Genomic DNA, 13,727 nt, shown 5'->3' with positions numbered 1-13,727 from the left:
GGATGTTAGACACAGGTGTATGTAATGAAGACAATTGTATGTGATTAAATGCACACAGCTGTTGGATGATTGGAAAACAGGACACAGGTAAAGACAGTGAAAGGCAGTAGTGTCTCCGTGTGTTTGTATGTTAAAACTGTGGATATCAAACACTACATTTGGCGACGAGGAAAATATCCTACTCGTTGTGGGCTCTTTTAACAAGACACTACCTTTCTGTCTCACTGTCTGTCTGTCTGTCTGTCTGGCTGCCTCTCCGCTGCGTGCCTGGCTGTCTGTCTGCGCTCGCTGTCCTTCCTATCTGTCGGTCTGTCGCTCTCTCTCTCTCTCTCTCTGGCCGGGCGCCGGTCAGAGCGGTTCCCACGGGGACAGCAGCAGGAGCAGCAGGAGCAGCGCCGACGTCGGGCTCAAGGGCGACAGGTGGGAGGAGGAGACCAACGTATGGGCGGAGCCTCGAACGGCCACCTGATGAGAGGATAGATATGCGTTATGTCATTGATTCTACAACGGACCAACCCGTATCTCTGAGGCAGGGTTGCCAGATCTGCTTATTATAATTTCCCCGCAAGATTTTATGTGAAAATAGCCGATCTACAAGCTCACAACGCGTCGCATCGCGACGCGTTGTGAGCTTGTAGATCTGCTATTTTCAAATAGCTGATGTATATGTTAAAGTGCTCATGTGGCCCATATTCGCTTCTTTTGGGCTGGTTTTCCTAGACCTGATTGCTTGTTTCTCTCGCAGAATCTGGCAACACTGCTCTGAGAGCGTACACATGGAACTCATTTGTAAAAAGAGATCAGATCTAATTGAATCTACATTGATAAGAGACAAAGAAGAAGGATGGAGGAAGGAGGAAGTTAACACACAGATACACAGATGGCGGTACAGCTTGATAGGATACAAATGAAGGGAAGTCAAATCAGTGGGCTATAACCTATACCTGAGGAGGCGGGGGGAGCCGAGTAGTGACGGGGCGATGATGAAGAGGGGGCACGCCCTTTACGGCCGGACTACGCCCGCTGGATACACCACCTGACTCGCCCTCACCTGGAGAGAGAGAGAGAGAGAGAGAGAGAGAGAGAGAGAATGAGAGAGAGACATGGCTCTAAAACAGGGGAGGGCAACTTTGATGTTGGAGAGGGCCACTATATTTACACACTCACTCCAGAGGAGCCACATTGCATATACTGTCGAGCAAGACACCTCTTATCTCTGTATTTTAACTTTTTTTCGTACATTAATGCCGTATTTCGCCATTCTATGTGTGATGGCTGACTCAGCAGCCACACATAGAGACTATAATGTATGGTAACTCTTCCTTTTTGCTTTATATATTTAGTGTGTTTATTTTCAGTTCATTATTAACCAGTTGAAATGACATAATTTTTTCATTTATGAGTTTTCTTTGAGATACCAGTTTTGTGGGAGGCTGCTGATATAAATGGACATTATGGGCTGGCCAAAGGAATGGGGATCAGCTGCTCCAGATCTGCAGCTAATCTGGACAATTGGACTGCACCACAGTCCCTCTGTACCATGGGGTGGGGCAGGGGTTTTGAGTGTGTGTTTAATGGTAGTCTTTGTCTTTTCCCCCTTTTTTGTTAACAGTGGTTTGACCCGTCCCTATATATGTCCACCTCCTGTGTCATTCTGGTCAGTTCAGTTTTCAGTTCAGTTGTGTTGTCCAGTGTCTGTTTAGTTATTTAGTTTAATTTCCTTTGTGTTGAGCACATTTGTTTTGTTAAACCATTTATTTTCAACAACGAAAAAAGAAAAGAAATGAAAATAAATAAAAAAAGAGAACAATGTTTTAAAACCAACAAAGTTTTCCCTGTGTCTCTCCTTCCGACCAACTCGGTCCCTGACACTATGTCACACAAAAATAGCAAAAATAGCAGATCTACAAGCTCAAAACGTGTCGCAGCGGCTATTTTTGAATTGGAATGCTGATTTTTTTTTGCTATTTTTGAATTGGATCCTGATTTTTTTAGCGGCGCTAGCCGCTCTATACCTTTAGGTATAGAGCGGATCCTGCTCTATACCTGACTTTGTCCGTGTTCACCGTCAACGCTCTGATTGGTCAGACCCGTCAACAAAGTGATTGGTCAAGCTTCACGTGACACATGGCTATAAACACATTATAAACACATATCGATGACAAATATAGATTTGCATTGACTGTGGAAGGGTTAGGGGTGTAGACTGCGTTGTAGACTATTGGCCAATCACGGTGCAGGATTGGTCAGTGTCCAAAACTCACTTATATGGGGCGGTTACACCGCCCCAAAAAGAAAACTGTTAGGATTTAGAAGGCATTTGTAGAATCGGAACCTCAGGTCTTAATGGGTTAAGTATTTTTTTGGGGTGTGACTATTATCATGGCAGATCCCTGAACAGCATTTGTTTGGTGCAACAGTGGCCCCCAGGGCCACTGGCACACTGGTGTGGCACACTCCCGCTTCAGCCTGGTGTGACTATTGTCATGGCAGACCCCTGAACGGTGTGTCTAAGTTTTGTTCTAATTAGAGCAACGATGGACTTGCAGCACCCAGGTCCACTGTGTGGACACACTTGTGTATTTTCAGGTGATCTAAGCGACTGAAACTCTTACCACACTGTTGACAGTGGAAAGGTTTTTCTCCAGTGTGAATACGCTGGTGTCTTTTCAGGTGATTTGACCCACTGAAACTCTTGCTACACTGCTTACAGCGGAAAGGTTTTTGTCCCGTGTGGACATGCTGGTGACCTTTCAGGTGCTCTAAGCGACTGAAGCTCTTATGGCACTGTTTACAGAGGAAATGTTTTTCTCCAGTGTGAATACGCAGGTGTTCTTTCAAACTACCTAACTGACTGAAACTCTTGCCACACTGTTTACAGAGGAAAGGTTTTTCTCCAGTGTGAATACGCTGGTGTTCTTTCAAATTACCTAAATGACTGAAACTCTTATGGCACTGTTTACAGAGGAAAGGTTTTTCTCCCGTGTGTACACTCTGGTGACTTTTCAGGTGATGCATGTGACTGAAACTCTTGCCACACTGTTGACAGTGGAAAGGTTTTTCTCCAGTGTGGATACGCTGGTGTTTCTTAAGGTTACTTAACAGACTGAAACTCTTGCCGCACTGTTTACAATAGAAAGGTTTTTCTCCCGTGTGGACACTCTGGTGTGTCTTCAGTTTACATAAATGACTGAAACTCTTGGCACATTGTTTACAGATGTGAGTTTTCTTTCCTGTGTCAGCCGGATGATTTCTCTTCACCTCCGATTGAGTTAAAGTCTTGGTAGACTGTTGACTACTGTAAGGACTTGATTCCTCTGAGTTTTCTGGCTGCTGGCTCGTTGTCGGGAACAGTGGGTTCATCGTCAAAGCTGCTGCTATGCATCGGCTGTAATGGTCCAAGAACTAGTGAAATGTGGTCTTACGATCCAGGACTGGTTATGGGGCAATCACCTGGATCTCTGCTGGAATAGGTCTTCTTATAGGTGATGAAGTCTTCCTCGATGTCTCTCTCCATGTGTGTCATTCACACTTTGCAGTCTGGTTTTAAGCTGAGCTGATTCAAAGCTCACGTCATCATTATGTTGTCACTATGATGTCAACCATGCCCAAATACGGAGTTCCTTTTCATTTACCGAGATAAAGTTTCAGCCCAGTCAACCCTCAATTGTCTTCTAGTATGAAATTAAGTTCTAAAAAAAGAGTGCTCCTCGGAGCGCAAGTCTCAGCCAGGCCGGGTTGCCTACCAAGGGCGTGCAAACGTTGGAAGGCAGAGTCATAGCCAATTAGAATGGAATCTGGACAATCTGAGTGATACATCTTGATCAAATGACCCCAGATAGGCGCTCGGGTCGCACAGTGGTAAAGTCTCTGCCCATACATTATATTAACCCATTAAGACCTGAGGCCGATTCTACAAATGCATTCTAAATCAGTAGTTCTCACACTTTCAAGATTTTTAGCGGTGCTAGCCGCTCTATACCTTTAGGTATAGAGCGGATCCTGCTCTATAACTGACTTTGTCCGTGTGCGTACGTCAACGTTCTGATTGGTCAGGTGCGTCAACAAAGTGATTGGTCAAGCTTCACATAACACGTGGCTATAAACAGATTATAAACACATATCGATGACAACATGTATCAAAGGCGCCGCTACCTTCACACAGGGTGTGATTTTTTTATTTCATTTCAAATGCATTTAGCTATACTTATGTTAACTTTATGAACTTAAATATAAATACATTGGACATAAAAAAGACAATAGAATTTGAATACTAGTCATTAAGCTACTACAGACTGAAGTAATTAAAGCGGGTCATGTTTGCAATTGTAACAGCTGAAATCAATAATATATCACTATTCCGATATTAACTTGCGGGCCGCATTAAGTGACGGTGGGGGCCGTATGTGGCCCCCGGGCCACCAATTGCCCATGTACAGTATGCTCTAAATAATTCTTAGTAATCAGTTTTGTCACTCCTTGGTCTTTGCCTCTGCTTTGGCAGCGTAAGGTTTTTCCGTGCCATGCCAATGAGGCATCATTTGAATAGAGAGGGAATTGAACTGAACTGAAATCAATTGAGACGGGGGGGGGGGACGGAGGGGGACGGGGGGGGGGTTAGGAAAGACCGCAATAGAAGCAGGAAGAGTCAGACGCCGCAGAAAAAGAACTGAATAAAAAGTTAAGAGTGGAGAGAGATCACATTAAGCTGTCCTCAGCACAGAGTCTATAGCCCTGACTGTTACTTATTGCATCTCACACGCGCACATTGGTTTGGCTCTGTGTGTGTGTGTGTGTGTGTGTGTGTGTGTGTGTGTGTGTGTGTGCGTGTGCGCGCGCGTGTGTGTTTCTGTGTGTCATCTCATTGAGATACAGTAGCTTTGCAACTGTTCCTGACAGCGAGACACGAGGAAATAAATAGTAGACAGCGCAGTGATGCAGTGCTGGAACAAAATGAATGGTAACCTCCACATGGATTTGACCCCCTTTGGAGACAACAGTGTATGTTGTAGTTCTCTGACTAAACAGACCTGTGTAGATCAGTGGTTCTCAAACGGATTGTAAAGACCTCCAGTGGTGTAAAGTAACTAAGTACATTTATTCAAGTACTGTAGCCTACTTAAGTACATTTTTCTTTTTTTTGGACTACTGGAGTATTTCCAACTTTCAGTACTTTTACTTCTACTCCACTACATCTCAGAGGCAAATATTGTACTTTTACTCCACTACAATTATTTGAAAACTTTAGTTGTTACTTTGTAGATTTTGATTATTATTACAAAACATACATCAACCTCTTCAGCCTTACATACATTTTGGCCATTTGAAAATAGCAGATCTACAAGCTCACAGTTTGAACAAACTTGATGAACAAATTCATCGAGTGTGGCGTCGAAACGTTAGTCTGCACCTCATAAAAAACCTCTGTGTGCTCCACTGCTATCTCCCTGGTTCAAGTATTTTTTTACTAAATTTATCCCACGATTTTGTAACCCATTTTTTCACCCAGTGCCAATGCCTAAGCTGTAATCCTGGGCGCTACTCTCCCTCTGCCAGCCTGGGGAGAGCCCCGAACTGAGTTCATGCTTCCTTTAATGCATGAGGAGTGAGCAGGCCGCTTCTTATCACCTGACAAGGGGGAGTTTCCCCGGTAGGACGTAGCTCATGCAAGGAACACGTTATTCCAACCAGCTCCTTTCCCCTCCATCAGGCGCCCCGGCTGACCAGGGGGAGGCATTATAGAGACCAGGATTACTGCATGTTTTTGTGAGGGTACCTGCCCTAGGGGACACGGGGAGAACATGCAAACTCCACACAGAAAGGCCCTTTCGCCAACCCCACCTAGGGTATGGGCACTGATGACGCGGAGGAGAGGACACGCCCCCAGCGCCCACAGCATCCCCATCCAATCCAATCCAGCACTACCGACTGTGCCACTGTGTCCCAAAAAAAGATTTTTATACATTTGAAAACTTTCAATTCTGTACTTTCTACTTTTGGTATTTTAAGTACATTTTGCTACTGTACCTTCACAGACAAGGTACGTTTCAATGTTAATACATCTGCATCAGGTATCACCTTGGACTTCACCTTATGAAGATGTATTGACATTGACATTCAAACTCTGCTGATCAACCCGAGGTTCAGAGTTCAACTCGGACAGAACACGAGCGCATGGAGAACGCAGACAAATGGTCTCCCGCAAGGCTCAGTTCTAGCTCCAACCCTGTTCAACCTCTACACAAACAACCTACCCACCACCAAATCCCGCAAATTCCTCTATGCAGATGACATCTGTTTGGCATTCCAAGCAACAGACTTTGACCCACTGGAACAGGTGCTCAATGAAGACCTGGCTAAACTGGACCAGTTCTGCAAAACCTGGCGCCTAAAACCAAGCCCAGCAAAAACTGTCTCCAGTGTATTCCATCTCCACAATGCAAAAGCTGCCAGAGAACTAAACATCCACCTGAGCGGACTCAAGCTGAAGCATGCCTCTAATCCAACCTACCTTGGAGTGACCCTTGACAGGACCCTATCCTTCAAGGAACATCTAAAAGGGACGGCAGCTAAGGTGAAGTCAAGAAACAACCTGCTCTGCAAGCTCGCTGGTGCAAAATGGGGGGCGGCAGCCTGCACACTGCGCACCTCAGCACTGGCCCTTGCATAGTCTGCAGCAGAATATTGTGCCCCTGTCTGGTCCAGGTCATCTCATACACACCACGTGGACACCCAGCTCAACACAACCATGAGAACCATAACCGGGACTATTCGCTCAACACCACTCCCCTGGCTCCCTGTCTTATCAAACATAGCTCCTCCACATATCCGGCGAGCAGCATTTACTCAAAGGATGCTTCAAAAGTCCAAAGACTCTCCCCATCTACTAATCCACGCAGACATCTACAACCCACCCACTGCTCGACTTCCATCCAGACGGCCAATTTGGAAGAACACCCCACCAGCTGACTTCACCATCCAATCAGCTTGGAAAAATGAATGGGAGTCCAAGGAGGTCCCAAGCAAACATCTGGTGTCAGACCCCAACCAACTGGCACCAACCTCCCCAAGGAGACAATGGTCGACACTCAATCGATTCAGGACTGGACATGGCCCCTGCTTGGCCAGCCTTCACAAGTGGGGCAGTAGCCCAAGCCCACTGTGTGCTTGTGGAGAGGAGCAAACTATGGAGCACATCATAGAAGTTTGTCCTCTCCAAAGACCGAAAGTAGGATTAGTCACCCTCCATACAGACCAGGAGGCAACTGCTTGGCTTAAGGACTTTGCATTCGATAAATAAAATTGACATTGAAACGTTTCCTCGTTATTTGCCTGCACCCTGTAATTAACTGTGGATAAGATATGGTGCTTCCTCAGTTCACCTAACTGACTGAAACTTTACAGAGGAAAGGTCTTTCTCCAGTGCGTATACGCTGGTGTCTTCTGAGAGCACTTATATGACTGAAACTCTTGTCACAATGTTTACAGAGGAAAGGCTTTTCTCCAGTGTGGACACGCTGGTGAGTCTTCAGGTCACATAACCGACTGCAACTCTTGTCACACTGTTTACAATGGAAAGGCTTTTCCCCAGTATGGATATACAGGTGTGTCTTCAAAGAAACTGAGTACCTGAAACTCTTGTCACACTGTTGACAGTGGAACGGTTTTTCTCCAGTGTGGATACGCTGGTGGTTCCTCAGATTAACTAACTCGCTGAAACTCCTGTAACACTGTTTACAGAGGAAAGGTTTTTCTCCAGTGTGGACACGATGGTGTATTTTGAGAGCACCTATACGACTGAAACTCTTGTCACACTGTTTACACAGGAAAGGTTTTTCTCCAGTGTGAACACGCTGGTGTCTCTTCAGATTACCTAACCGGCCGCAACTCTTGTCGCACTGTTTACATTTGAATGGCTTTTCTCCAGTGTGGATATCAAGGTGTCTCTTCAGATTACCCAACCCACTGAAACGCTTGTCGCACTGTTTACAGCAGAAGGGCTTTTCTCCAGTGTGAACAGGCTGGTGTTTCTTCAGATTACCTAACCACCTGAAACTCTTGTCGCACTGTTTACAGCAGAATGGCTTTTCTCCAGTGTGAACACGCTGGTGTCTCTTCAGATTACCTAACACACTGAAACTCCTACCACACTGTGCGCATGTGTGGTTTGCTTTCTTGTTGAAGTCATCGGAGCCATGTTTACTTCTCCTGTCTGAGTTGAAGTCCTGGTAAGATCTTGATTCATCTGTGTTGTCTCCATGTTCCTGGCTGGCGACAGAGCTGGCAGTTTGAACGGCCACTGGTTCATCGTCAAAGCTGCTGCTATCCATGGACTGTGAGGTGGATGGGGTCATATGCTCTCTTCTTGCCTGAAGATTTGTCCTCATGTATTGTCTTCGCTCACTTGTCTCTCTCACACCCTCGATCTTTAACATCTTCTCTCAGAGTATTTATTACCTCCTATATCCCTTTCTCTCACACTCGGATTGTCTCACGCTCCTCAGTCTTTACCTTGCTAACTATCTATCTCTGTTATCCCTGTATTTCTCCCACTAGGGTCTCAATAGATTCCACTTGAAGACACTATTTCTCTTGGATGTCATTTTTGTATGTAGTAGAGAACATCTTATATATGTTGACCAGAGCTCTGGTCTGATGTCACACACAACACAAACTGTTGCCAGACATTCCTGAACAATGCTGATTTGTGCAGGTACCACTGCAATTAATTGCATCAGTGTGGTGAATTTGGTATATTATGCTATGAAAGGGAGTTCTTATCGACACACATTTAAACACTGGATCCCCTGGATTCCAATGACTCTCTCCAGGCAAAACTGTTTTAATACTAACAACAAGTTAACGGAGTAAATGGTTAATCACAGAATTTCATGACCAGATCTACTGTATGCAAAGTGGAAATAAAAATATAAAAAGTTTTATTTTATTTTATATATAACTATATATATATATATATATATATATATATATATATATATATATATATATATATATATATATATATATATATATATATATATATATATATATATATATATATATACTAAGTACATTTACTTAAGTACAATTTTGAGATGCTTTTACTTAACTGGGGTATTTCTAATTTTCCATACTTCTACTTCTACTCCACTACATCTCCGAGGCAAATATAGTACTTTTACTCCACATCAATTATTGGAAAACTTTGGTTACTATTTACTTTTCAGATATAAATTATGATATTATAAAACATACATTAACCACTTTAGCCCTATTTTATACCTAGGCTATTTTCAAATAACTCAGTGCTTTTACTTTTGTTACTTTAAGTTCATTTTGATGCCAATACTTTTGTGCTTTTACTTTTAGTACATTTTGAATTCTGGACTTTTACTTGTAACAGAGTATTTATATATTCATATATTGCACTATTGGTATGTTTACTTAAGTAAAGAATTGTTCTTTTTCCACCACTGACACACACAAACTCACACACATACACACTGTCACGGTCCGCTCCTCAGACCGTAGACTATGACTTTATTATTTAGCCCGTGTCTGACCTTATATGGTATTGGACCCTTTTGGACCCTTTTGGCGACTCTTCCTGTTGTATTGTTCCCTGTTCTCCTTGTACCCTTATTCTGTAGTGTTGTCTTGGTGTTTTCTGTCTGCCCTAGTTGTTGCTTCCTGTCTTGTCTCACCAGTATATCTTTGCAATTGTAGTTCACCTGTGTCTTGTTCTGTTACAGCCAATCATGTGTTAATTGTCCTTTGTTCTCACCTGTGCCTAGTTAGTCCCTGTCTATGTATATGCCCCTCTGCTTCCATTCTGTGTTGGTTCATTATTGTTGTCACAGTGTTCTGTCGGTTACCTAGCCTTGCCTTGTTTTCCCTGTTTAGTTAATAAAACCCCTGCATCTGATCCGTTCTGTCGCCGCGTCACTGTCTGCGCTTGGGTCCTACAATTCTCTGCCCTGCACCGTGACACACACACACAGACAGACCCTCTTGTAGCCGGCTATAGCCTCCTGCAGAGCCATGGCCATATATAAATCCTTGGCCCCATCAGGAAGACACTGGAGGCCACACTGCGCACCTCAGCACTGGCCCTTGCGTATTCTGCAGCAGAATATTGTGCCCCTGTCTGGTCCAGGTCATCTCATACACACCACGTGGACACCCAGCTCAACACAACCATGAGAACCATAACCGGGACTATTCGCTCAACACCACTCCCCTGGCTCCCTGTCTTATCAAACATAGCTCCTCCACATATCCGGCGAGCAGCATTTACTCAAAGGATGCTTCAAAAGTCCAAAGACTCTCCCCATCTACTAATCCATGCAGACATCTACAACCCACCCACTGCTCGACTTCCATCCAGACGGCCAATTTGGAAGAACACCCCACCAGCTGACTTCACCATCCAATCAGCTTGGAAAAATGAATGGGAGTCCAAGGAGGTCCCAAACAAACATCTGGTGTCAGACCCCAACCGACTGGCACCAACCTCCCAAGGAGACAATGGTCGACGCTCAATCGATTCAGGACTGGACATGGCCCCTGCTTGGCCAGCCTTCACAAGTGGGGCAGTAGCCCAAGCCCACTGTGTGCTTGTGGAGAGGAGCAAACTATGGAGCACATCATAGAAGTTTGTCCTCTCCAAAGACTGAAAGTAGGATTAGTCACCCTCCATACAGCAGACCAGGAGGCAACTGCTTGGCTTAAGGACTTTGCATTCGATAAATAAAATTGACATTGAAACGTTTTCACGTTATTTGCCTGCACCCTGTAATTAACTGTGGATAAGATGGTGCTTCCTCAGTTCACCTAACTGACTGAAACTTTACAGAGGAAAGGTTCTTCTCCAGTGCGTATACGCTGGTGTCTTCTGAGAGCACTTACGTGACTGAAACTCTTGTCACAATGTTTACAGAGGAAAGGCTTTTCTCCAGTGTGGACACGCTGGTGAGTCTTCAGGTCACATAACCGACTGCAACTCTTGTCACACTGTTTACAATGGAAAGGCTTTTCTCCAGTATGGATATACAGGTGTGTCTTCAAAGAAACCGAGTACCTGAAACTCTTGTCACACTGTTTACAGTGGAACGTTTTTTCTCCAGTGTGGACACGATGGTGGTTCCTCAGATTAACTAACTCGCTGAAACTCCTGTCACACTGTTTACAGAGGAAAGGTTTTTCTCCAGTGTGGACACGATGGTGTATTTTGAGAGCACCTATATGACTGAAACTCTTGTCACACTGTTTACACAGGAAAGGTTTTTCTCCAGTGTGGACACGATGGTGTATTTTGAGAGCACCTATATGACTGAAGCTCTTGTCACACTGTTTACATTTGAATGGCTTTTCTCCAGTGTGGATATCTAGGTGTCTCTTCAGATTACCCAACCCACTGAAACTCTTGTCGCACTGTTTACAGCAGAATGGCTTTTCTCCAGTGTGAACACGCTGGTGTCTCTTGAGATTACCTAACACACTGAAACTCTTACCACACTGTGCGCATGTGTGGTTTGCTTTCTTGTTGAAGTCATCGGAGCCATGTTTACTTCTCCTGTCTGAGTTGAATCTTGATTCATCTGTGTTGTCTCCATGTTCCTGGCTGGCGACAGAGCTGGCAGTTTGAACGGCCACTGGTTCATCGTCAAAGCTGCTGCTATCCATGGACTGTGAGGTGGATGGGGTCATATGCTCTCTTCTTGCCTGAAGATTTGTCCTCATGTATTGTCTTCGCTCACTTGTCTCTCTCACACCCTCGATCTTTAACATCTTCTCCCAGAGTATTTATTACCTCCTATATCCCTTTCTCTCACACTCGGATTGTCTCACGCTCCTCAGTCTTTACCTTGCTAGCTATCTATCTCTGTTATCCCTGTATTTCTCCCACTAGGGTCTCAATAGATTCCACTTGAAGACACTATTTCTCTTGAATGTAATTTTTGTATGTAGTAGAGAACATCTTATATATGTTGACCAGAGCTCTGGTCTGATGTCACACACAACACAAACTGTTGCCAAACATTCCTGAACAATGCTGATTTGTGCAGGTACCACTGCAATTAATTGCATCAGTGTGGTGAATTTGGTATATTATGCTATGAAAGGGAGTTCTTATCGACACACATTTAAACACTGGATCCCCTGGATTCCAATGACTCTCTCCAGGCAAAACTGTTTTAATACTAACAACAAGTTAACGGAGTAAATGGTTAATCACAGAATTTCATGACCAGATCTACTGTATGCAAAGTGGAAATAAAAATATAAAAAGGCTATTTTTATATATATATATATATATATATATATATATATATATATATATATATATATATATATATATATATACTAAGTACATTTACTTAAGTACAATTTTGAGGTGCTTTTACTTAACTGGGGTATTTCTAATTTTCCATACTTCTACTTCACTACATCTCCGAGGCAAATATAGTACTTTTACTCCACATCAATTATTGGAAAACTTTGGTTACTATTTACTTTTCAGATATAAATTATGATATTATAAAACATACATTAACCACTTTAGCCCACTTTTGTTACTTTAAGTTCATTTTGATGCCAATACTTTTGTGCTTTTACTTTTAGTACATTTTGAATTCTGGACTTTTACTTGTAACAGAGTATTTACATATCTATATATTGCACTATTGGTATGTTTACTTAAGTAAAGAATGTTTGTACTTTTTCCACCACTGACACACACAAACTCACACACATACACACAGACAGACAGACCCTCTTCTAGCCGGCTATAGCCTCCTGCAGAGCCATGGCCGTATATAAATCCTCGGCCCCATCAGGAAGACACTGGAGCCCACAGTGGAATTAGATTAGATTAACGACGCCACTACACGTCTTCATCAGAGTCAGAACGGACTCTGATGAAGACGAGTGTGGCGTCGAAACGTTAGTCTGCACCTCATAAAAAAAACTCTTGTGTGCTCCACCGCTATCTCCCTGGTTCAAGTCTATTTTTTTACTGCCCCCAGAACAGGTCCTTGGGGGGGGGTGGTTCCAGGGGGTCCTAGGCAAAATGTGTTAATATAGCATCACGATCATTTTAACCCTTTAAGACCTGAGGCCGATAATTCTTTTTTTTTTTTCGAAAATAATGTTAAAAAAAAAGAAAATCAAAAATTTAAAAAAATAGCAGATCTACAAGCTCATAGCGCGGCACTCGGTGCCGCGCTATGAGCTTGTATATCTGCTATTTTTGAATAGCCAAAGACATCTAAAGTGACACAGATCCGTTCCAGGTCTTAATGCGTTAACCAATTTAATCTTCTATACTTTGGCTATTCAAAAATAGCCAAAGCAGCGCTCAAGCTTGTAGATCTGCTGTTTTCGAAACATTTTGAAAATTTGTGCAAACCTTTGAATATATCTTTTTTTAAAGCGACCATTTGTAACTCAAATCTTTGCTTCTGGGGGGGGGTCCCTGAAAGTGAACAAAATATTTTGAGAGGGGGGTCCACAGCCAAATACATTATCATTTTGGGGGTCCTTGACATGAAAAGGTTTGAGTACCACTGCCCTATAGCGTCCCTAATCTGGTCATAATAGGTGAACGATCGGCGAAAAGTAGTCAGACATTTGGTGAAAACAGCCGATCTATAGGTGCGAGGCCTTGTGAACTTGTAGATTGTCTATGTTTGGCAAAGAGATTTGGTGTAGAGGTGGGAAAAGGA

General features: G+C 43.5%; 1 protein-coding gene across 1 annotated transcript in view; it reads right to left on the bottom strand.

Annotated features, from left to right (window-relative positions):
• Positions 1 to 231: 231 nt before the first annotated feature.
• LOC311051804 (glypican-5-like) overlaps positions 232 to 13,727 on the bottom strand; it is a 67,586-nt gene continuing 54,090 nt past the window's right edge. The window contains exons 10-11 of the mRNA XM_084066454.1: positions 945 to 1,051; positions 232 to 465 (exon numbers count right to left, since the gene is read on the bottom strand). Coding sequence (XP_083922580.1) covers positions 349 to 465; positions 945 to 1,051 — 224 coding nt within the window. The 3' untranslated portion in view covers positions 232 to 348. The remainder of the gene's footprint in view (positions 466 to 944; positions 1,052 to 13,727) is intronic.

The sequence above is a fragment of the Gymnoscopelus microlampas genome (assembly GCF_963454915.1).
Source record: "Gymnoscopelus microlampas genome assembly, chromosome: 9".
Lineage (NCBI taxonomy): Eukaryota > Metazoa > Chordata > Actinopteri > Myctophiformes > Myctophidae > Gymnoscopelus > Gymnoscopelus microlampas.
The sequence above is the reverse complement of the archived record's forward strand: the minus strand, read 5'-3'. Positions and strand labels throughout refer to the sequence as shown.